The sequence below is a fragment of the Pinus tabuliformis genome, chromosome 2_1, assembly GCF_031772625.1.
Source record: "Pinus tabuliformis cultivar Carrire ecotype Pingquan chromosome 2_1, CPIR1, whole genome shotgun sequence".
In the NCBI taxonomy this organism is placed as follows: Eukaryota; Viridiplantae; Streptophyta; class Pinopsida; order Pinales; family Pinaceae; genus Pinus; species Pinus tabuliformis.
The window spans coordinates 708,489,341-708,514,563 of NC_142299.1; the positions used below are offsets into that span (position 1 = coordinate 708,489,341).

Sequence of the window (25,223 nt, forward strand, 5' to 3'; positions counted from 1 at the left end):
CTTTCCGCCGAATCCCCCCACCAAAACATACCCAAAAGTGCCCATGACAAGTAAGGAAACTTACTTAACTATATCAATGAAAAGCCATACCCTCGGCGTCAGGAGGCCCACCTTCAAACATACAATCATAACAAGTGGGAGAGGGACCACATGGCTGGCTCAGGTGGCGGAGCGGAGATAATGGCACATCTAGCTATCTAGTGGTTGCAAGGGATTGTTAGCTGTCGGTTGAGGACATCTAGAAGAAAAAAAATTCTCCCATATACACTACCCACAGGTGGTGGGTAACAAGCCCACAGTATTCAGTAGCAGGATGGATCAATGTCAATGATGTCATCAGATTCCAGAGTGACAATTGCAGACTAGTTGCAGCCAGGCATTGAGGAGCGTAGAGCAGTGTTGACAGCAGAGCAAGAGGCTCAATATAGAGTCAGCAACAATGCAAATTTCCCAATAGATAATACAAAGGTTAGTAGCAGTCAGATGCTCAAGATGCAGCATAGAGACACAGGTTCATTTAGTATTTCGGATGCTTCTCAGTTGCATTAGTTGCAGTAGCAGCAGCAACAAATGAGAGGGAGTTGCGGTGCAAATGCAGATTTGGCAGCAATATAGCAGTGTCAGCAGTAGCACAGATGTAGTATCAGAGTTGCCCAATAGTTGGTGGGTAACAGCAAGCAGTCACAGTTGCTAGACATCAGCAACCTATACAGAGGGTGATGCAGAGACAAGGTGTTGTAGCAGTAGTGTAGCACTAAAACACCTTTCTCGCTAAAGTTTTTGTAGCATCGGAGGTGTTCTAGTCTCGAAACTTTGTGGAGATGCTAAAACACAAGAGTTCTCCATAACCCAAAAATCGTTTCTGGAAATTCCACCTAGAAAAGTCTCAATTAGATTATTAACCTATTTTTAAATGTTTCATAAATCTAAACTTAGGAAAACTAGTTAATTAATCATTATTAATTGAGAAAGGTGAGAATTCTCTAGAAACTCACACGAAACAACTAGGAAATAATCTTAGCCATTGATTGACATTTAATCTTGGCCATTGGAGTTCCAACTGGAGATTATAAGAAGTAGTCAATGGGTAGATGGAGGAACACACACTTGAGATCGATTTCCTTGGTCAATTCGATTTCCAAAGAGCACCAACAGTTGTCGGAAGTATTCGAGCCAGCAAAGGGAAGCAGAGACAGAGAGGCGTAGGGACAGTGAGTCTAGAGGAATTTTTCGAGTTTCGAAGAGTCAGAAGGAGGAGGCCGAGATTTTCTCTAGGAGGTTGTGCAAAAGCAACGCAAAACCTCAAGATAGTATTCGAGCCAGCTGAAGAGGATCTCGTTTTCAGTTCCAGAGTCCGAGAAAGTTTTTCCAGATAGCGAGAGAGACAGTTTCTCAGTTAACAGTAGGTCGAACGGCTAGATTCGCAGTTGTTTCAGGCAATGCTGGAAGGGACTACGCTAGGGTGACGCAGGCCTGCGCACAAGCTAGTTAGATGGCTAGCTTTTCAGAGGCAATCAAGTGTTAGGATTTCTCGGAGAGAGGGTAATTTCCCTTAGCAAATTTTGGCTAGTATTTCTCTTGGATAGATTCGCCAGTTTGGCGATATTTATTGTACTCATAAATTCTCACTGTTGCTTAATAATAAAACCCTCGGCTACTGCACCAGTTTTCCTAAGTTGGGGTTTTAGGGGACATTTGTCCTAAAATAACTGTGTCAAATTTATTTTGTGTGTGCCAATATTTTTTAGCTTCCAACGCTTTTATTTTCCGCAGTATTTTTGTGAAGATTGCAGTGTGATTATTTCGTTGTTGTCGTAGCAATAAATTGTTAAATTAACTTACAGTTAGAAGAAACAATTCAAGTTGTTGTAATAAAAATTTAGTGGTAAAATTTTCACATGGTATCAAAGCGATTTTGATCAGACGGGGAAGCTTAGAAGTGCAGGAAGAAATACGTTGTTCAAAGGAAGCAACAAGACTAATTTCTGGAAGTTGCGTAGAGCCTAAGCCAGGTAGTGCGAATTGTTGGGCAATTCGATTTTTCAGTGCAGTTTGGCAGAAAAATTCGGCTTGCCGGTTTGAGTGATTCCAGCAGGCAAAGGGGCAGTTGTAGCTCAGATTTTTGCTAGGCAAATTCCTTGTTTGAGCATAGAAGGGTTTTGTAGTAGTTTGCAGTAGACGAATCAACGTCGGGTGTAAGAGAAAGTGCACACACGGAGGGAAATTTCTCTCAGAGAGTTTCTAGCCTAGAAATACAAATTTCCAGTTGCAGTCAGCAGTAGCTGCAAGCAGAATTTCTCGCTCCAAAAGGGAGTGTGAATAGCAGATTCAACACCCAAGTAGGTGAAAAAGGGAGTTTTGCATTTCAGTTTCAAAGATGGCCACAACTGGGCTTAGAGATCAGGATATGATGGAAGGAGCCTCCAACTGTCTCATCTAGAAGGCCAAGATGTCCTTCCTGCTACATGAATTCGACCTGAAGACCTATGTAGAGAACGTTGTGACAACACCCACTGATGCAAATCAGCTTCAAAAGTATAGGAAAGAGATGACAATGGCGAAGCGGATGATCCTGGATGGAGTCTACGACCATATAGTCTTGCATATATTTGGCAAGAACACTACAAACCAGAAGTGGCATGCTCTCGCTCAGCTATATCAGAATCCTTCTGAGCAATGAAAGATGTTCCTGCAAGAGAAGATGAGAAACATCAGGATGAAGAAGGGAGAAGGCTTAAATCCCTTCCTCATCAGAATTCAGCAAATATGGGATCAACATGTAGCCATTGGGGAGGTGCCTCAACCTACAGAGCATGTGCATTTGGGCCTAAACAATGTCTCAAAGGAATGGCAAGTATTTGTCCAAAGTATCTTGGGACGAGACACATTACTAGGGTGGGATAGGATGTGGTCAGACCTACAGCAACAGGAGATGAGGTGAGTTCTAGTTAAGAGCTCCATCAACGGAAGTAGCAGCAAGGGTTTGAAGGGTGAGAAGGAAGAGGAGAATGTGGCCCTTGCATCAAAGGGTCCTAGTCAGGGACAAGGGGAGAACAAGAAAAAGGACCTGCCTAAGGTTAAGTGCTCCAGGTGTGGCAAGTTTGGCCACTACAGTAATCAGTGTCCTCTCAAGAAGAAGGGCAAGCGAGAGAAGTAGGACTAGGGGGCAGCGTCCACATAGATAGACAAATTGTCCTCCAAGTTGGAGGAAGACTTTGCCATGTTTGCAGCTATACCTCCAGGAGTGAGGTGGGGCGATATGGAGCTATAGTCCCAGCACAGTGCAGAGGTTTGGGCAAGGTCCATTGAGGTGTCTTCCTCATGGATCATTACCTTGCTACAGGGGCCCACAATATTTACTATTTAGTAGTAGGATGGATCAGTGTCAATGATGCAGTCAGATTCCAGAGTGACAGTTGCAGACTAGATGCAGTCAGGTATTGATGAGCGTAAAGCAGTGTTGACAGCAGAGCAAGAGGCTCAATGCAGAGTCAACAGCAACGCAGATTTCCCATTAGACAGTGTAGAGGTTAGCAATAGTCAGATTCTCAGGATGCAACACAGAGACACAGGTTGATTCAGTGTTTCGGATGCTTCTCAGTTGTAGTAGCAACAACAACGGATGAGAGGGAGTTGCAATGCTGATGCAAAGTTGGCAACAATATAGTAGTGTCAGCAGTAGCACAGATGCAGTATCAGAGTTGCACAGTAGTTGGTGGGTAGTGGCAGGCAGTTACAGTGGCCAGACATCAGCAGCGTATACAGAGGGTGATGCAGAGACAAGGTGTTGTAGCAGTAGTGCAACACTAGAACACCTTCCTCGCTAAGGAGTGTTAGTTTTTGTAGCATCAAAGGTGTTCTAGTCTCGAAACATTGTGGAGAGGCTAAAACATAGGAATTCTCCATAACTCATAATTATTTTCTGGAAATTCCACCTAGAAATGTTTCAATTAGATTATTAACCTATTTTTAAATGTTTCCTAAGTCTAAACTTAGGAAAACTAGTTAATTAATCAGTATTAATTGAGAAATGTGAGAATTCTCTAGAAACTCACACGGATCGACTACGAAATAATCTCAGCCATTGATTGAGATTTATTCTTGGTCATTGAGTCCTAACTAGAGATTATAAGAAGAAGTCGATGGGTAGATGGAGGAACACGCACTTGAGATCAATTTCCTTGGGCAGCTCGATTTCCAGAGAACAACGGCAGTTGTTGAAAGAGTTTGAGCTGGAGAAGGGAAGCAGAGACAAAGAGGGGTAGGGGCAGTGAGTCTAGAGGAATTTCCCCACTTCTGGAGAGTTAGAAGGAGAAGGCCGAGATTTTCTCCAGGAGGCTGCGTAGAACCTCAAGAGGGCAATTCGATCCAGTTAAAGAGGAGCTCATTTTCAGTTCCAGAGGCCGGGAAAGTTTTTCCAAAGGGTCGGAGAGAGTTTCTCAGTGAACAGCAGGCAATACGACTAGATTGGCAGTTGTTTTAGGCAGAGCGTGGAAGGGACTACGCTAGGATGACACAGGCCTGTGCAAAAGCTGGTTGGACGGCTAGCTTTTCCGAGGCAATCAAGTGTCGGGATTGCCCCAAGATAGGGTAATTTCCCTCATAAAATTTTGGCCAGTGTTTCTCTTGGATAGATTCCCCAGTTTAGCGATATTTATTGTACTCATAAATTCTCACTGTTGCTTAATAATAAAACCCTCAGTTGTTGCACCGGTTTGGCCAAGTTGGGTTTTTTCTAGGGACATTTTTCCAAAAATAATTGTCAAATTTATTATGTGTGTGCCAGCATTTTCTCAGTTTTCAACGCTTTTATTTTTCGTAGTATTTTTGTGAAGATTACAGTGTGATTATTTCGTTGTTATCGTAGCAATAAACTGTTAAATTAATTTATAGTTAGAAGAAATAATTCCAGTTGTTGTAATAGAATTTCAGTGGTGAAATGTTCACAGGTTATGGGTCTTGAATATCTCACTTTGATATGATTCTATAAGAAGAGAATTTTATGGGTTTTCCCCTTGGAGGGGTTGATCCAAATGGAAAATGGCATCAACCCATGGTACTCATCCACCCATATTATTCATTGACCCATGGAATTTACCCATGGTATTGTAAATGGCATCTGCCCATGGTATTGTAAAATCCACCCATGGTATTCATTCACCCATGGAATTTACCCATGGTATTGTAAATGGCATCTGCCCGTGGTATTGTAAAATCTACCCATGATATTCATTCACCCATGGAATTGACCCGTGGTATTGTAACTGAAAAAAACTATAAGTAACAAGTCACATTTTGTAAAAGGACAGATTGTCCGCCACAATGTAGCCTTTACAGTTCAGAGGCATATAGCCGCCACATCTCTTCTCAGAGATAAGCTACCATCGCTCTAGCTGGTTTATTTTCATTACTATTTTAAATAAAAGTTTCTTTGTGGTTTTGTTTATCGGGAATTCTCCTATTTTTCTTCTGGCAATTCAAGTTTTCAGATCTTGGGGGTCTCTCCTCCCAAGATCCATTTCAATCTCTTAGACCTTGGGGGCCTCCCCCTAAGATCTGGATCAGTGGTATCAGAGCAGGTTATGATTCCATGGGAATGAGAGTTTGATGCATATTTCAGTTTCAAATTTGCAGCAATATTCAACAAACTTCAGGCATGTGCTACAACCTCCATAGAGCACTTTCTTGGGTCAAGCAGGAAGAATTTTTCTTTTCTCATTTTTTTGCAGGAATTTTTTTGGGCAGCGACTTTGCAGATCAGATCTGAAACATTTGGTACAAAATTTATGTTAGGATATTCTGACACATAGGAAATAGTTAAGTACAACTTGGTCTAATATAGAGTTAGGTATAGAGTTAGGTAAAGTGTGTTTCTTTACCTTGTACATTTTGTAACTTACAATCCGATGGTCACGATATGTAGTGATCCGACGGTTCATTCTCTCCTCGGTATTACCGACACTTAATCCGTGGCTTGACACCCAATTGGTCCATGATTTCTATTTAAAGCGCATGGAGGGTCATTTGTAGGGTAGTCCGTCTATGATAGAAGCTTATGTAAATTTTCATTCTTTTATTAATAAATTCCCTGAAGTGGCCACGTTGGCTCAAGCCGTGGACTATTTCCCTCTTTGAGGGTTTTAACCACGTTAAAAATACTGGTGTATTGATCTGCGATTTGGTTGTGAGCAGTGTCCTTTAGTGTTCTGTCTGAGGAACTTACCCTGTAAATTCCTACATGGTATCAGAGCTATTTGAGGGCCGCGTCCGTTGGTGATCCAAATTTGAAGCCGGTAGAACTGCATCCGACTGCCGTTTCCTAGATCTACTGTTTCTGACTGCTTTCGGGCCAAGAGGACTGCTCTGTTGTGTCGGGAGCATCTGTTCCAGTGAGGAACCCCTTTCTTTTCATGCGAAAAGGTTTCCGGTAGCCCTAGCTGCGTCATTTTTAAGATCTAGAGGTATACAGTGTTTATTTGCAGTTTACAGTTATTTTCTCTCTGTTTATTTCGGTTTCGGTTTATTTAGCTTTTCTATTATCGGATCTATACCTTTCATTTCTGCATATGCTCTTTGCCCTGTGACTCTGTGCGATCTAGGCAAATCAGAAACAGAAAGGAAGGATTTTTCTCATGCGTATGCTCTTTTCCGCTGCGCCTTAGTGTGATCTCGGAAAATCAGAAACATTGAGGAAAATATTTAGTTTCCGGCTAAAGCTAACTTTGAGCCGCAAGGTTCATTTTTGAAAATATTTAGTTTTTCGGCTAAAGCTAACTTCGAGCCACAAGGTTCGTTTTTTTTTGTATGTCCGTGTTGGGTTTTGTGTTTTTTGTTTTGTAGGGAAAAAGAGCCTTCTCAAAGCAAGCACGCAACCCAAAGCATCAACCCCCCCCCTCTCTCTCTCTCTCAAATTTTTTGTATAGCTCAATTGGTTCAAAGCTATTTTAAGAGAGTAGAGGTCTTGGGTTCAAATCTCCTTTTTGTGAGGGCGGATTTTTCATTTCCGCACATTCCCGCACTTCGTCGGCATCTTCAACAACTTTTTTTCCAAAAGCCATAACTTCTTCATCCGGAAGCCGTTTTCAGAGCCGTTTTTTTTTAAACCAGCCTAATTTTTCGAGATCTATCCATTGGAACACTTAGTTTCAGCATATTTAGCTTCAGTTTCCGTTGAAATGGAAAGTCAATACCAAGTTACTCTTGACAGCACCAACTACTTCCAATGGTTGTCCTACATTGAGGATTTACTTAGAAGTAAAGGTCTCTACAGAATAGCCTCAGGCCAAGAAAAGAAACCGAAGGATGAAGATAAGGCTGCTAAATGGGAAAATAGGCAAGATCAAGCACGTGGATTGATAGGGATGTCTATTTCTCCAGATCTTAGATTCCATATTGCAGAACTTGATACTCCTGATGAAGCAATGAAACAAATCAATAAAGTTTTTGGGATTAAAAATGAACTTAGAGCCCATCAACTTGAAAATGAGTTGCTTACATTGGACCCTAATAATTTTTCTTGCATTGAAGATTTCTTGTCCAAGTTCAAAACCCTTAGATATCTCTTGGAAGGTGTTAAGGTTAAGAAAGAAGATAGTAACCTTATCTATTCCATTCTTACTAAGTTGGGACCAGCCTACTCTGTGTTTGTTTCCACCTTCCATTCTACAAGAGAAGCCTTCATTTCTCAAGGAACAGACTACAAGTCCCCTTCCTTTGACTCTTTTTGTGATTCTTTAATAAGAGAACAAGAAAAACTCTTACACCTTGGTCTTCTTAATGTTGGAAACTCTTCCAAGAAAGCGTTAGCCGCCCAGCAGCAACCAAATTCAAAGAATCCTAAGAAGTCATATCCTAAAAAGAATGGTCCTAAACCAAACAAGGGTCCTAAGCAATCTCAGCCTCAAAATGAAAAATCATTTCAACAAAATGATAAGACAAATAAAAACAAATGGAAGAAGACTGATAGACATTGCAACTTTTGTAATCGAGATGGCCACTTAGAATCCAAATGCTTTAAGAAGATGGAAGCCTTGGAAGCAGCGATGAAGAAACATAACATCCATTTGGAGCAATCTTCAACTTCAACTTCATCTTCAGGAATGGCACTTTCTGCATGTGGTTGTCAAACATCTCGGTCTGGCTATGCACTAAATGTATCTTCTTCTTCTCATTCTCATGAGTGGCTCATTGATTCTGGAGCTTCTTATCACATGGCCAAAAACAAAGCCATGTTTTCTTCTTTAAATGATTGTAACACCAAAAATATATATGTTGGTGATGATAGATCTCTTAGTGTTGTAGGGACTGGAACTGTTCATCTAGACAATGGTCAGTTTAATGATGTATTATGCGTTCCAACCTTATCCTGCAACCTTCTATCTGTATATCAGATAACTCATTCAGGTGATAAAATCGTTGAATTTTCACCTCATGATGTTGTAATCAAGGACCTAAGAGATCCTAAATAGATTTTAGCTACTGGCATTGCTGATGATTCTACAAGGTTGTATAAGTTTCACAACTTTGGGTCATCAAATCTTCCCTCAGTATTTGTTGTTCATAACGATGAAGTGAGCAAACTTTGGCATGAGTGATTTGGTCACTTAAACTATCGCTCCCTTCAGCGTCTATGTAAAGAAAATATGGTGACAGGTCTTCCGATGGTATCTTGCAGAGATGGTGTTTGTTCCGGATGTGTACTCGGAAAACATCATCGGGACAGTTTTGAAAAACGTGCCTCTTGGCACGCCTCAGCCCCTTTACAGCTTGTGCATAGTGATTTATGTGGTCCACTTCCAGTTGTTTCATTCTCTGGCTGCAAGTATTTCTTAACTTTCATTGATGATTTCTCCAGACGCACTTGGGTATACTTCTTAAAACTCAAGAGGGAAGTATTTAACACATTTTTGGCCTTCAAGGCCTTTGTTGAAAAACAATCTGGACATCAAATTCTTAAGCTAAGATCTGATAATGGCGGAGAATATGTTAAAAACACATTCATCAACTTTTGCACTGAGAATGGAATTCAAATGCAACATACTGTTCCATATACTCCACAACAAAATGGTGTAGCTGAAAGGAAGAATCGCACCTTAAAGGAAATGGCTAATTGTATGCTACAATCTAAAGGACTTGGTCTTAGTTTTTGGGCAGAAGCAATTAACTGTGCAAATTACATAATAAATCGCACTCCTACTAAGGCTTTAAAGAATATCACTCCAGAAGAAGCATGGAGCTCAATCAAACCAGATGTAAGTCACTTTCGTGTTTTTGGAAGTGAAGCGTGGGCCCATATTCCAGATGAAAAGCATAAAGCTTTAGAACCTAAGCGTGAAAAATGTACTTTTGTTGGATATTCTGAAGATGTCAAAGGCTATAGACTTATTCCATTTAAGTCCAAAAATGTTATCATTAGAAGAGATGTAAAATTTGATGAAAATATATCGGCCTACGAGCCTAGTCCGGCGGATGTGCCACCTCTCCCTATCTCTTCTACTTTTGAAAACATTTCTTCTTCAGATGATGAAAGTGAGGATGACAATCCTCCCCCACCATCTCAGGATCCTCCTTCAGCTCCTCAGCTTCCAAAATGGGTTCGTGCTACTCGAGATGCAGCAGGTGATCTTGTCGGTGATCCTACAGATCAGCGACGCACACGTTCTCAGTTTGACAGAGCCTCTTCTTTACTGGCTCAAGCTCCAGTAAATTATGATCCTGACACCTTTGCAGAAGCTTCAGGCCATCCAGATTGGGAAGCAGCTATGAATGAAGAATATCATTCATTATTGGCAAATGATACATGGGATCTTGTTCCTCTACCAAAGGGACGAAAACTTGTTAGATGCAAATGGGTTTACAGAACCAAGTATGGACCAGATGGGAAAGTTGATAAACATAAAGCTCGTCTTGTTGCTAAAGGTTTTTCGCAGGTTGAAGGCATTGACTACACTGAAACCTTCTCCCCCGTTGCCAAAATGAACTCTATCTGCCTTGTTCTTTCCCTTGTTGCCTCGTTCAAATGGGAAGTCCATCAGATGGATGTTAAATCTGCCTTCTTGCATGGGGACTTGCATGAAGAAATCTACATGGAACAACCCATTGGCTTCACAAAAACAGACTCCAGCCTTGTATGTCGGCTTAAGAAATCCCTTTATGGTCTCAAGCAAGCTCCTCGAGCTTGGTATGCCAAAATGGATAGCTTTCTTTTAGAATCTGGCTTTTCTAGGTGTCATTCTGACAATACTGTCTACACCAAGAAAGTGGGCAAGTCTCTTATCATTCTTGTTCTTTATGTTGATGATCTTATCCTTACTGGTAGTGATCCCAACCTTATAAACCATGTGAAGTCTAGCCTTAAAAGGATGTTTGAAATCACAGACTTAGGACACTTACATTATTTTCTCGGTCTTCAAGTCTTGCAATCCAAGGAAGGTATTTCCCTTTCTCAGTCCAAGTATGCCTGTGATATTCTACGCCACTTTCACATGTAAGACTGTAAGCCAGCCCCTTCTCCCTTTCAGTCTGGAGTCAAACTTTCAGTCACTTGTACTTCTCCTGAAGTTGATGCTACCTTATACCGTCAACTTGTAGGAAAACTTTTGTATCTAACCCATACTCGTCCTGACCTTTCCTTTGATGTTGGCCTTGTTGCTCGGTTTATGCAAAACCCACGTGAAAGTCATTGGAAAGCAGCTAAAAGAATACTTCGTTATGTTCGAGGTACAGTTCAGTTTGGGATTCATTACAGTGTCGAAGCATCTCCTCTATTGGTTGGTTTCACTAATTCCGATTGAGCTGGTGACCCTGATGATCGGAAGTCTACTGTAGGTTATGTGTTCACTCTTGGTTCAGGACCTATTACATGGGCTTGCAAGAAACAAGGTGCCGTAGAAGCTAGTAAGGAAGCCTTGTGGCTTCGTCAGATCCTGTCAGAGTTTGGCTTTCAGCAGCAGCATCCGACTACACTTTGGTGTGATAATCAAAGTGCCATTCAGCTATGCAAAGATCCAGTCCAACATCAGCGCAGCAAACACATTGAACTGCACATGCACTTCATCAGAAAGCTCATTCATGACCATGTTCTTGAAGTGCAATATTGTTCAACAGATGATCAAGTTGCAGACATCTTTACAAAGGCTCTCACAGAGGCGAAGTTCACTAAACTTCGATTTATGGTTGGAGTTTAGGAAGTTGTCACTAAGGGGGGATAGGCTCTAGTGCCTCCTTCCTTCTCCTATTGTGTCATATTTGTAAATCCTTCAATCCTATCCCAATTTGTTCTTAAGGGGGGATGTTAGGATATTCCGACACATAGGAAATAGTTAAGTACAACTTGGTCTAGTATAGAGTTAGGTATAGAGTTAGGTAAAGTGTGTTTCTTTACCTTGTACATTTTGTAACTTACAATCCGACGGTCACGATATGTAGTGATCCGACGGTTCATTCTCTCCTCGATATTACCGACACTTGATCCGTGGCTTGACACCCGATTGGTCCATGATTTCTATTTAAAGCGCATGGAGGGTCATTTGTAGGGTAATCCGTCTATGAGAGAAGCTTATGTAAATTTTCATTCTTTTATTAATAAATTGCCTGAAGTGGTCGCGTTGGCTCAGGCCGTGGACTGTTTTCCTCTTTGAGGGTTTTAACCACGTCAAAAATACTGGTGTATTGATCTGTGATCTGGTTGTGAGCGGTGTCCTTTGGTGTTCTGTCTGAGGAACTTACCCTGTAAATTCCTACAATTTAAAAAAACAAATACCAGATCTGGATTCCTCTCGAAAAATCACCCAATTTCAAAAAAAAATGGGTCAAATCGGAGTTCGGATGTGGGAGATATCGCTGATTTAAAATCAGCGACTTTATCAGAATTTTTGTGACGACGGAACTGTTGCAGCGCGAATCTGAGATCTCAGAATGTCCAGATAAGGATTTCCAACTCATGGGAAGATGCAAAATGATCCTTCTGCTTCTAAAAACAGGTTATAATAAATATTCTGAGTTATATTGGCTGAGTTATGTCCATTTAATTCTGGAGCAGCATTCGGAGTGGGTTTCCATTGGAGACGTGCCCTCCCACCCCACTTTAGTAGGCACCTGCTTCACATTCATCAGTTTCAACATAGCAGCATTCGGCTTGGGTTATTTGGAGACGTGCCCTCCCACCCCAAGCTATGTAGACACCTGCTACTTCATCAACAACCAACATCATGGTTATGGTCAACCGCATAAAATCCTTGTCACCGAAGTCCATTTGCTAGGTCGCACACTATCAGAATCACAGTTGATCGCAAGCATTACAGGGTATCTCTATCCTCGGATCTTCGTTTATCAGGCTTTTGGGTTAACCACATCAAACCCTTATCTTCAATGGCTTTTCATATTCAACAAAGGCTTCGCAGGAGGGAACTTTACGCAATGGGGACCATTGCTTCTTAAGGAGGGAGGAATGATCCAAATGGAAAATGGCATCAACCCATGGTACTCATCCACCCATATTATTCATTGACCCATGGAATTTACCCATGGTATTGTAAATGGCATCTGCCCGTGGTATTGTAAAATCCACCCATGGTATTCATTCACCCATGGAATTTACCCATGGTATTGTAAATGGCATTTGCCCGTGGTATTGTAAAATCCACCCATGGTATTCATTCACCCATGGAATTGACCCGTGGTATTGTAACTGAAAAAAACTATAAGTAACAAGTCACATTTTGTAAAAGGACAGATTGTCCGCCACAATGTAGCCTTTACAGTTCAGAGGCATGTAGCCGCCACATCTCTTCTCAGAGATAAGCTACCATCGCCCTAGCTGGTTTATTTTCATTACTATTTTAAATAAAAGTTTCTTTGTGGTTTTGTTTATTGGGCATTCTCCTATTTTTCTTCTGGAAATTCAAGTTTTCAGATCTTGGGGGTCTCTCCTCCCAAGATCCATTTCAATCTCTTAGATCTTGGGGGCCTCCCCCCAAGATCCGGATTAGGGGTTTTGCCCTAGCTTGGAGCCTATATCTTGTGTTTCTTGTGTACTATGATCTTCATGTTTTACATTTGATAATTGTTTGATGAAGAAGAACATAATTAAATTAATAAGAAGCCAACAAATTTCACAAGCAATTATCAAAGAAAGAAAAATCTAATTTAGACTGCAAGCTTCTTGATTTCTCAACAAAAAAAGGCCTTATATGGACTCAAACAAGCTCCAAGAGCTTGGTATGCTCGAATTGGTAGCTACTTGACAAAACTTGGATTTACCAAGAGGGATGTTGATCCAAACCTCTATTTCAAGGTTGTGAAGAATGCACCTGTGATTTTATTGCTATATGTTGATGATTTGTTTCTGACAAGTGTTGGGCCTCTCATCATTTAGTGTAAGAGGCAGTTGACCTCTGAGTTTGACATGAAGGATCACAGTTTAATGCATCATTATTTGGGACTTTAAGTATGGTAGAAGCCTGGTAAGATCTTCTTTGGTCAAAGAAAGTATGTTATTAATATCCTTCAGAAATTTGGGATGATGGACTGTAAATCCATGGCAACTCCCATGGTAACTAATTTGAAGAAGTTGAGGGACTCTAAGTCCAGCATGGTAGACCCATCCATGTACCAACAGTTGATTGGCTTTTTGATGTATTTGGTTAATACCAGACCCATAGTTTTCAAAACCGTTCCGGTCTGACCGGTTACCGGCCTAACCGGCCGGTTAGGAGGCCCACCGGTCAGAACCGGTGAAAAAACCCGGTCAGCACCCTAATTTGCCCAGATTTTTGACCTAACCGGTCAAAACCGGCCGGTTTAGGTCCTAACCGGCCGGTTTTTTTGCTAACCGGCCGGTTCCGTCCTAAACCGGCCGGTTTAGGGACAGGCCGCCGGTAAAGGTAAAAAGCGGACGGTTTATGGCAGCTGAGGGCGGTTTAGGGTTTTTGGGGGTGAGGGAAAGGGATTTTCCCTCCAAAAAGACCCTCACAATTGCTATAAGACACCCCTCTCACCCTCATTTGTCTCACACAACTGATTTGGAGTGTTTGTGAGTGTTTGTGAGTTTGTTTGTGAGCTTGGAGAGTGTGGAGTTTTTGCTGAAGTAGTCATCTTGGAGTTGGAGTTGGAGCTATTTTGGAGATAGTGTGTAGCTGTCAGTGGAGTTGCCATCATCAAGAGGAGGCTAAGGGAGCTACTTTGCATTTCCAGGTAAGGATTTGCACTTGATAATTCCTCATTTGGGTCTGCTGTCCATGAATTAATTTTTTTGCGCTATAAACTCCTCATTTCAATGATCTATCATCTATGCTAAGCCTATGAACTCTCTAGCTCTATGCTATCAAATTTTTTAGCTTGCATGTGCATTTTTTTTCCTACATTTATCATTGGTTTTCCATGTTCCTTAGCTGCAATTTTTTTTTTAAATGGCAGATTTATTTGCAAATTGTTATTATTTCAAGCAAACATGGCTCCAAAAGGAAAGGACAGTGCATGGGCTCATTGTGATGTAGTTGAGGGAAAAATGATATGCAAATTATGCCATAAATCTATTGGAGGTGGGGGTATTCTTAGGTTGAAACAACACTTGGCTGGGGTAAGAGGCCAAGTAAAGCCATGTGATGCACCAAATGCACTGTTAGGTCCTATTAGGGCAGAATACATTGCCAAGCTTGAAAAATTTTATGAGGATAAGGCTAGGGAGAAGGCCATCCAAGATGAAATTGCAAGGAAGAGGGAATTATTAGAAGCCATGAAAGAGAGTGGGTATGATGACTCTGAGATTCAAGACTCCACTTCTATCCCTTCCACCAATGACCCCTTTCACTATGTTCATCCTTCTGTTGGAGTTGGCCAACCATCAAGAGGACCAAAGAGACAAAACATCCAAAGTTATTTCTCATCTTCTGCCACCATTGCTTCTTCTAAATCTAATCCCACTTCCTCCCAGCCAAGTTCTCAACCCACTTTGGATCAGCATTGGAAAAAACAATGCAAAGAAACTTCTCACCAATACATTGCTAGATGGTGGTATGATTCAGATATCCCATTTAATGCTGCTCGCTCACCTTATTACCAAGCTATGTGGGACTCTGTTATAGCTGCAGGAAAGGGCTTCAAAGGCCCTAGTATGCATGACTTGAGGGGAGCTCTTTTGCAAAAAGAGATATCTTCCATTGATGAGTATTTGACTGAGTTTAGAGAGTCATGGGTCAAAACAGGTTGTTCCATTATGTCAGATGGATGGACCGATGGAAAGAACCGCACTATCATTAATTTCCTTGTTTCTTGCCCTCAAGGAACCATGTTTTTGAAATCAGTTGATGCATCTGATAGGGTAAAGGATGCAAGCCTTCTATTTGAGCTTTTGGATAACATTATTCAGGAAGTTGGGGAGCAGCATGTTGTGCAGGTCATCACTGATAATGCCTCAAACTATGTTCTTGCTGGAAAGATGCTTGAGGCCAAATATAAGACCATATTTTGGACTCCATGTGCTGCACATTGCATAGACCTCATGCTTGAGGATATAGGCAAGGTGGAGTGGGTAAAAAACACTGTAGAGCATGCCAAGTGCATTACAAAATACATTTACAACGAGCCTAATGAGGAAACACACTGGAGGCAAAGAGCTTGTTAGGCCTGCAATTACGAGATTTGCAACTCACTTCCTCACGTTGCAATGTCTCAATGGTCAACATAGAAACTTGCAGAAAATGTTTTCCTCTGATGAATGGTCTGAATCTCGGTGGGCTCGTAGACCAGATGGAAAAGACACCAAAAAGAAAGTGTTAGACACTTATTTTTGGAAAAGGTCTGTAGAGCTTGTGAAAATTACCGAGCCCCTTGTTAAGGTGCTAAGGTTGGTGGATGGGGAAAGATTGGCCATGGGCTACATTTATGAAGCTATGGATCAGGCAAAGGAGCAGATACGGGCAACTTACAATGACAGGTTAGCTAAATATGGCCGTATATGGGAGATCATTGATAACAGATGGAACAATCAACTCCATCGTCCTATACATGCAGCCGGGTATTTTTTGAACCCAAGGTATCACTATAAAAATCGGCTAGGAGATCAGCATGATGGGGAGGTCAGAGCTGGATTGATTGATTGCTTGGAGCGCATGGTCCCTAACCATGTAGACCAGTTGGATATACATAGACAGCTTACTATTTTCAATCAAGCAAGTGGTACTTTTGGCAAAAACTTGGCAAAGATGGCAAGAGATGTGGACCAACCAGGTAAGCAATTCCAATTTCCATTTTGTTTTTCATTTCAAGTTAAAATTGTTTACGTTCTTTACAATTCAAATTATAAACTAAGTTACTAATTATTGTCTTTTTCTTTGCAGCACATTGGTGGGAGTCATTTGGTGGCCAGTGTCCTCAATTGCAAAGGTTTGCAATTAGAGTCCTCAGTCAAACTTGCAGTGCTTCAGGTTGTGAGCGCAATTGGTCTGTTTTTGAGCGCATACACACGAAGAAGAGAAACCGTTTGGAACAAAAACGGTTAAATGATCTTGTTTTTGTGCAATACAACCTTCGACTGAGGAGGAACCAAATGATGAGCAAATCACCTGATCTAGATCCCATTGTGTTGGACGATATTGATCCAACATCAGAATGGGTGGAGGAGACTGAAGATCCTGTGTTTGAGGCTGATTTTGATATCGACATGGCTTTAGCGGAGGATGAGGCAGATTATGTGGCGGCATCAGAACCAGGATCAGTAGCGGCATCAAGGAAAGGCAAGGAACCAATGGAAGGCACTAGTCGTGCAGGTCGACAAACTCGTGCTTCCACTAGGTCCACTTCTATTGTCATTGGTGGCATTGATACTGATGTTGCAGATGAGGCAGAGGCATCCTCAGACTCTGAACCAGATGATGTCTATGTAGCTCCTGATGATGATCATGTGTCTAGTAGTGGTGATGATCTTGATGATTGATCATGTGTACACTGTAGACTTGTAGTAGGCCAATGGCCTCATAGCTTGCAGCATGGTTTTTGGACTCTATAGGCCATTTAGAGCCTCATTTCTTATGTATTTTGCTATTTTGTCGATGATATGTATTGCACTCGGTGCCATTTTGATATATTCACCTTTGCATGGTATATAAATGAGCAAACTTTGCATATTTTGTCTCTATTGGCTTGGAATCATGGTTTTACATCTTAAAAATAGTTTTTTTTCATTAAAAATTAATTATTTAATGTATTTTTTAAAAACCGGTTCGTTTAGACCAAACCAGTCCCGGTTAGACCGGTTCCGGTCGGTAAACCGGTTAGCTAGGTGGACCGGTTCGGTCACCGGTTCCGGTTTTAAAAACACTGACCAGACCGGACATTTTCTTTGCAGTGAACACGTTGAGCCAGTTCCAGGTGGAACCAAGACATGATCATTGGATTGCAGCAAAGCATATTTTGAGATATCTATGTGGTATTGTGAACTATGGTTTGAGATATGCCTCAAACAGTGACATACAGCTGCATGAATACACAGATTTTGACTGGGCAGCGAATGTCGATGACAGGAAGAGTACTTCAAGGGGATGCTTCAATTTGGGCTCTGCCCTGATTACTTGGATGAGCAGGAAGTAGAGATCTGTCACACTCGGCACTGCAGAAGCAGAGAATATCGTAACGTATGAAGCTTGTACTGAAGTTACGTGGCTTCGAAAATTGTTTGCAGGATTGTTCGACCATGAGTTGGAACAGACAATAATATATTGTGACAATCAACGTTGCATAAAGCTTTCAAAGAATCTCGTGTTCCATGACAGGTCGAAACACATTGAAATCAAGTACCAGTACATCTAAGACATGGTGCAGAGGAGAGCAGTAAGTCTCGAGTACATCTCCATTGATGAACAAACAGTTGATATTTTGACAAAGCCTTTATTCGAAGAGAAGTTTGTGTACTTCAGGGACAAGGTAGGGCTTGTGGAGATTACCCCTCTTGTTGAGAGGGAGTGTTGATTTGATAGCATCCTGGACATTTATTCTCCCCGTGTCAAAGTTTGTTGACTAGAATTAGGGAGAATGGTCTTGGAGGCCTAGGATCACTCAATTGAGTGGGTTCCTTTCAACATCAAGCTCAAATTACTCCCAAGATACGATGAGTGAGTTCCTTTAGCATCATGGCGAACAAGGCCTTTGACCAGATTACTCAAATGAATTGAGGGTGCCCCTAAGGTCTCACCACGAGCCACAGTTGTTGACCAGGAAGAAAGTAGACCAGGACTAGTCAACATACCATGGGTCAAAAGCGTAGACTAGAATCATGGTGACTAGTTGATGCTAAAAATTTACTATGTGTCACAGTTGTTGACCAGATTATGGTAACTTGTAAGTTGTTGATGTTGTTGATTTACCATGTGTCACAGTTAATGACCAAATTATGGTAATAGGTTGATGCTAACAAGATGACGATGATGTCAGAGATGTTGACGAGATGCAAATGATGTCAAAGATACTGACAAGATGCTGATGATTTTTGTTGCAACCTTTCCATAGAAAAATCTATCAACTTGAGAACACCTATGATAGTCATTATGAATACCTCTGTTGAAGTTTTAACTAGAGTTGGTCTTCATAAATCATTGATGTACTATTATATTCATTTATATTTTGTTAAAGCATGTTCTTCATGCTTAGAGTCAAAACAGTCAAAATGAATTTATTATGAATCAAAAGAATATTTATCTGAGTCATGCCCCATTTAGATTGTAAGAAAAATAATTTAAATTTTATTTTTGAGTCAAGTCTACAAGAAGACCAAGTCGACCCTCCTTGGAGAAGTCGGCCCAGTGGCACCTATCCAACCCTCCTAAACAACTATATATAACAGCCAATTCGACCTCTTGGAGAACCAATTCTATCATCACACCATCTATCATTTTCTACACCTAGACAAGAAGGAGAAAGGCCGAAGTCAAAGGAGAGAGAAGGAAGTCAAAGGAGAAGAAGAGGTCGAAGTTTGCTACTCTACTACAGCTCGCACATGTAAATTTTCAGAGGTAATTGCAGGGCCAAAATTCAACCTCTACTGCAAGGCCAAAATTCGAAGTTTGACCAGCATTGACTTTGAATTGTTGGAGGAGACTTGGAGGAGGGTTTGACTTGGAATCTTTGTGGCAGTTTGGTCTTGGTCTTGGATATCTTTCATTTTGATCTGATTCTATAAGAGAAGGATTGTTGGGTTTTCCCTTTGTGGGTTTTGCCTTGGCCTTTGGCCTAATTTCCGGTGTGCTTTGTCTCATTGTGATGTTTATGCTTTGAACATTTGTATAATTGCTTGATGAAAAAGACATAAGAAGTAATAAGAAGACATCTAACATTCACGAGTAATTATCAAGAAGAGGAATCAAGCATTAAACTACACTACACTTGGTTTCTCAACAACCTCCCTGGTTAAGAGGGAGTGTTGAATTTTGTAACTATGGTCGGTCTTCAAAAATGTATATTTTGGCCCTTGATGTATTTATATTGATTATTGTAAAGCATATTCTTCATGCTAGAGTCAAAATAAAAATTATATTTTTGAGTCATGTCCTTTTGGACTTTTAAAAGAAAAAAAATTGAAATTTTTCGAAGTTTGTCAAGTCAACCTCCCTCAAAGTCTAGTCAACCTAAGTAGAGTCACGCCCATTCAACCCAACCAGTTCACTATATAAAGACAGTGCAACCTCTTCCTCTAGGCAATAAATTCAATCTCTCTCATCACGAATCTTCTAGGCAAGCAAGCGAAGGACAAGGGGGATGAATTCATCTCTTCTCTTTCTCCTTCTAGCCCGCATGTGTACAAAGACTCTCTCTCTCCAAATCACACTTTTTATAGGCAGTTTTTGTCGCAAGAGCTGAAATTTTCTAGGCTACCTCAAGGGCCAAAATTCTAGGTTTCGAGGCAGAACAAGGAGGTCGAAATTCAACCTAGCACAGATCAAAAGGCGGAGTTGCTAGATCAGATTGAAAGGCTTGACTTGGAGGGTTTAACCAGGTTTGACCATAGATTTGTTGAAGGTCATTTTGACCTAGTTGATGAGGTGTGTCTTTTGTTGAAAAAAAAGAAAACTATATTGAAAAGGTTGCTCAATTTTTCCCCTTAGTGGGTTTTCCCAAGGTAAACGTTGTGCTCTTTTTGGTGCATTGTGATCTCTACTGTTCTATTGCTTTTATATAGTTGAATTTATGAAGTATAATTGTTTAATGATATACTGAAAAAATAAAAGAAGAACAACATCATTAGAAGTAATTATCAGTTTTCATAAATATTGTGCTTGTATCTATTGCACTTGGAATTTCAACAATTTGTAACATTTAGAAAGAGCAACATTCCCCTTTGAGGGACTCTAAGCTCTCTCCAAAAACACCCTTTATCCCTCATTTTATAAGAGGTTTTGAACTTAATAAAGGATTACATTTTATTAGGAGTTACGGGATTCCTCCCCTAGACATCCCCCCTTTCCCCATCTGGGAAAGTGTTCATGTGATGGTTGAGTGGTTGTTTTGATTAACTAAACTAAAGTAGAATAGATCAACAAACTAACATCATTTCCATGCAATTTAGTTTTACTTGCTATTTCCTTGCATGCAATTTTTAGTTGTGCAATCTAGTTAGCTTAATTTCCTTTACTTGCTAATTCCATTTTGCATCTAAGAATCTTTTACAATTTTCAATTTTATCATTATGCAATTTGGTTAATTTGTAGACTCTCTCAATTTCATTAATTTAGTTAGTTTCTCATTTCATTGCTTTGCTTTACTTTTCAAGAACTTTTATTTTGCAAGCAACTCTTCATTACATTAGAGAGCAACTTGTCAAGTTTTTGCAATAATAACTTACCTCCAACTTTTATTGGTTGAAGTAGCAACTTACAGATCCTTGTTCCCATATTGCTTCCTTATTCTGAGATTATGGACCTGGCAAGGATAAGGTCTGGGGAGCAAGTTCATTTCGAACTTGCTTTAGATCTTAGAACTAACCATCTAACTTAAGCTAAAATTAACCAAGAGTAATATCTACATCCATCTCGCAATTGTGGTTTCTTAAAGTTCATCTATCTTGAGGCAATTGATATTTCTTTTCAAGAAAGCATATATCATTTATTGAACATCTTACTTCCAAGTCTTTACATTTTCAAGTATTTGTGCATGCTTATCTTTTCTAAGTATTATCTTGTGGGGTATCTATCTCTTAAGCAATTTACCTGCCAAATTTTAATTTCAAGTTTACTTTTGGCATTTGGATCATTTACTTACAAGTACTTATCATTTGGAACTGATCTATTTTATCTATGCTTGTGGATGTTTATGTTCATGGAATCAATGAGTATGTCTTGAGTTCTTATGTTTCTTTTACATAGTTGAATTGTATCTTGGTTACTTTCCTTTAACTCCTAGAACTTAACCCATTAACCTTAATTAGTTGAGCCTTAGATATTTTGTAGAGACCACCCCCCTTGGCTTCCACTAGCAGAAATCCTAGACAAAGGAGTTGAAAATTCAATGATAGCCTCAACTTGAGACTTACCCCCAAGGCCACACCAAGTGGAGTTGGAGATTTTCTCCATGATAATCATAGGTGTGGATTAAGGCGGCAACAGGGACCTTGGCCAGTTGACGATACTGAGCATGTATCAAGATTTTGGGCAAGCTAATGCCCCATAGAGTCAAAGCCCTAGCTCAAGGGTGACCTGCTATTGAAAGAAAACAAACAACATGGTTTACGACTAGGTGGAACATCAAAGGTATGCAACCAACTGGGCATAAATTAAAAAATAAGTATTTATCTGTTAGGTTTATCTTCCGCTGCAATGTTTTATGTATTAACGAATTGTATTCTGAACTTTAATTAAGAATCATATCCATGTCACAATATGCCCATGCATATGTATTGCATTTTAGCATACATTTAGATCAATGTTGTGAAAATCGCGATCGGGATTAAATCGGCGAGGGTCTGAAATCGGAAAAAAAATCGTAAAAATCGGGATAAAATCGGTAAAAATGGGCAAAAAACCGGCAAAAAAAAAATACAAAAATAAAAGAAAAATTAAATACAAAAAATACAAAAATCAAGATTTTTTCCCAAAAAATCGAGATTAAATCGTGATTTTTTCAAAATGAAAGTCATTGATTTAATCGGCCGATTTAATCGTTTTAGCGTAAAAATTGCGATTTTCGCAACATTGGTTTAGATAATCATCAGACGGAAATTTCCCAAAACAGGGGAATTTTCATAATACAGGTTGCCAACAGTAACTAGCACAGAATTGGGCCTCAACATGAGGCTGGAATAAGCCGACAGTGGGTTGGGGGACATTATATCTAGCATCACACCAACTATCACATCTCTAAATCACAAAACATGTCATTATAAAGACAATCTCTTCTCTTTATTAGGAATGAGGTGAGGGAAGCCAACGATAATACATGGACCATGTCCACAAGTAAGCACTAGACTAATTTAACAACAAAGCCCCAAGTGGAGCTCTACACTAAGCATGAATGCCACATGGAACAAAAGGATTTGTACAAACCCCAAGGTGATGTCCTCTAAGTCTAGTTGTCCACATGTCAAGCACTTCTTTGAGCAAGATGGTGCATCCTCCAACAATGGCTACCCAACTCAACTGTTCCTCTTCAACATATGTGTCAAGTGGATCTAATACTCCTAGCCTCTATGCGTGACCTACAAGTGCCCTCCTCTATGGTGGCTACTTAATATGTCCTCAACACTCATCTTCCTCAATAAGTGCACCCTTGTAGAACAACTCAAATTGCCACTTGTGTGCCAACTACCACATCAAGAAGTGTGCCTCCCTATAACTGAACCCAAGGTAAGCATATACCATTAATCTCTCCAAATGTAAGCCAACCAAAATACACCAAAGAAGCCAAGGGACCACAAGTTCTCCACATCACATAAAGCACTCCCCTATCTAGGTGAAAAAACTTTTGAAGCAGCCAAGAGCTAACATTTTCAAGGTACGCCATGGATTTCTTCAAGGGAAGCATCCAAGGGTCCCCCTTTTTCCAAGAAGCATCCTCGAGTAACCTTTAAAGAGGGAACATCCCTATTTTTGAGGAAATGTCCCCTTATGCATTCCCTGGCATGCGCTCGAATGGATACATGGGAAAACATACTCAACATAGTACCCTATCTTAGGAACTCAAGGAGTATGGGAATATGAACCCTTGAAAACATGTCCTCGTGTAACACTACTTTTATCTAAAGAAAAAAGTGGAAGGCATTATGTGAGATTTTGCATCGTTATTTGTTAGCTGGTACCCAGTCATAGTCAAATATACAATTTGAAAACATATTTATGATAGAATTTTATCTATTTGTTGAACAATTGTAGTAACAACAAATTAGAATAATATTTCATACCTTGAAGCACATAAAACCTACAGGAATTCCAAGCTCTCCTGATTTTGCAAACATGGCCTTGCCAATCTCATTGGTCATCTGTTACAGCAAACTGCATGCTTTAAGCTTCAAAACTACTATAGCTTATTTATAGTTATCTTAATTCTTAAAGGAAGAGGTTTAGAACACTATATTAACTTGAATGAAATGAAATAATACTCATCCTCCCTCTGGATTTGTTGGGTTGAGAGGCATTCTATGTTCAACTAGATACTGTGGAAAAATTAAGTAATAACTTAAGTAAAAACCTGTTGTCCAGACGGCCATAAGTATGGGTTGAAACGAACAGCTCGATATCCCTCCTAGAAAAAAACAAAACGTATAGCCTATTCAATGATTAGTACAATCGGTTTACAATTGCATGACTTAAATCTATTCAAATGAAGGTAATCTTGAAGATAACTAAAGTCTGTTTACATATTACGGTACAAAATCGCTGAAGGAAAAATCACAATACATAAAATGATTCTAAGATGCTAGGTAAAATAGGTACAATGTTGAAACTTTGAAAGTTCTTATCACCTTCATGACAAGGCTTTCTAGTTCCCCAATCCCACTTCCATCTTCTGCTGGGTTGGCAAGGCAACAACCAATGAATTTGGAAGGGTACCTCTGTAATACACTACAGCATCATGCATTAATAAGTATAAAGCCTAAAATTAATGATGGAAAAGCTTTAAGTGACCTTAACTATGTGCATACAATGATATCTGACAAAAAAATTGCTTAAACATTTCCAACAAAAAATTTATGAGGGTAGTAGTGGATTAGAACAAATGAAAATAGAAAATGGTATTAACAATTTAGATCAAGAGATTAGCAGACTTTTATGCACGACTAATCAATGATAACCCTTCATTATTGGCAGTGCTACAAAGTGGGCATGATTTTGATATTCAAAAGGTCATCCAATCTTGTAATATCTTTGCAAATATACATGGCTATAATGAAGTACAATAATTTTGAGCATAATTCGAACCAAAGCTTTGCAATGAAAGGTAAAAGAATACAAGCTAACGAGCGATATCATTGTCATAAGTGTTTTGGGCAACACACTGTGTGAAAGTTTAAAATTGAAAGGCTAACATCTCAAGTGAAATCCAATACCCATTATCGGAATTGAAGAAAACAACAGCAGATTTAGGACCATAAAAACACATCAGTTTAAGGTAAGGTCAACTTATTTTTTAAAAATTGAAGTCAAAAGACTGGCTTAAAAAGAAAGAAATTAAGAGTGGAAAAAAATGAAATTAAAGGTTAAATAGCTACTCTACCAAGCTGAATAAGAAGGCCCTCCATAATGCTAGGCAAACAAGCCCATGTCACCCTCATGAAAATAAGGTCACTTTAGTTGCCCTTCCCTTTATCCATGGAATTACAATTAAAATGCCTGGAATACTAAGAAGGAAAAACATTCAACCCCCACCAAACCTTTAGAAATTTCATAACACCAATTAAAGGCCCTCTCCAACCCCTCCAAACACAAGGGATCTAGGAAATCCCCTCCTCCAGTGGCATCCACTACACTAGCCCAACTAGTCAATCCATTCAGGTCAGGTTAAATGAACATATAGTTAATATTAGACATTCAAATAAAGACCAGACACTCCATCAACTTGAACAAGACCAAAGACTGCACAAAATCCCAACACTACACTAAAGGTTGGTTAGATAAGATAAATTATTTATGCCCACAAGTGACCAGAATAGATAGGTCAATGAGATTAGAGAGTATAAGGTACAACAAACCAACATAGTGATGTGGGATTGTCTTGAAGGAAGAAATTATATTGTAGTTATATAT

General features: G+C 39.9%; 2 protein-coding genes across 3 annotated transcripts in view; one reads left to right on the plus strand and one right to left on the minus strand.

Annotated features, from left to right (window-relative positions):
* LOC149202551 (catalytic/ hydrolase) overlaps positions 1 to 25,223 on the minus strand; it is a 392,521-nt gene that overhangs the window by 208,551 nt on the left and 158,747 nt on the right. For both annotated transcript variants that reach the window (XM_089403182.1, XM_089403183.1), the window contains exons 5-7: positions 23,942 to 24,041; positions 23,668 to 23,721; positions 23,381 to 23,458 (exon numbers count right to left, since the gene is read on the minus strand). In XM_089403182.1, the coding sequence (XP_089259308.1) occupies positions 23,381 to 23,458; positions 23,668 to 23,721; positions 23,942 to 24,041 (232 nt within the window). The remainder of the gene's footprint in view (positions 1 to 23,380; positions 23,459 to 23,667; positions 23,722 to 23,941; positions 24,042 to 25,223) is intronic.
* Positions 15,588 to 17,231, plus strand: LOC149202553 (uncharacterized). Its single transcript, XM_089400004.1, has 2 exons — positions 15,588 to 16,227; positions 16,338 to 17,231. Exons 1-2 carry the CDS (start codon positions 15,588 to 15,590, stop codon positions 16,931 to 16,933), a joined length of 1,236 nt encoding a protein of 411 aa, XP_089256130.1. The 3' UTR covers positions 16,934 to 17,231.

Coding starts and splice junctions, on each gene's coding strand:
- LOC149202553 (XM_089400004.1), top strand. CDS start 15,588: ATGAGGAAACACACTGGAGGCAAAGAGCTTGTTAGGCCTGCAATTACG. Junction 16,228..16,337: donor AAGAGATGTGGACCAACCAG/GTAAGCAATTCC, acceptor TTTTCTTTGCAG/CACATTGGTGGGAGTCATTT.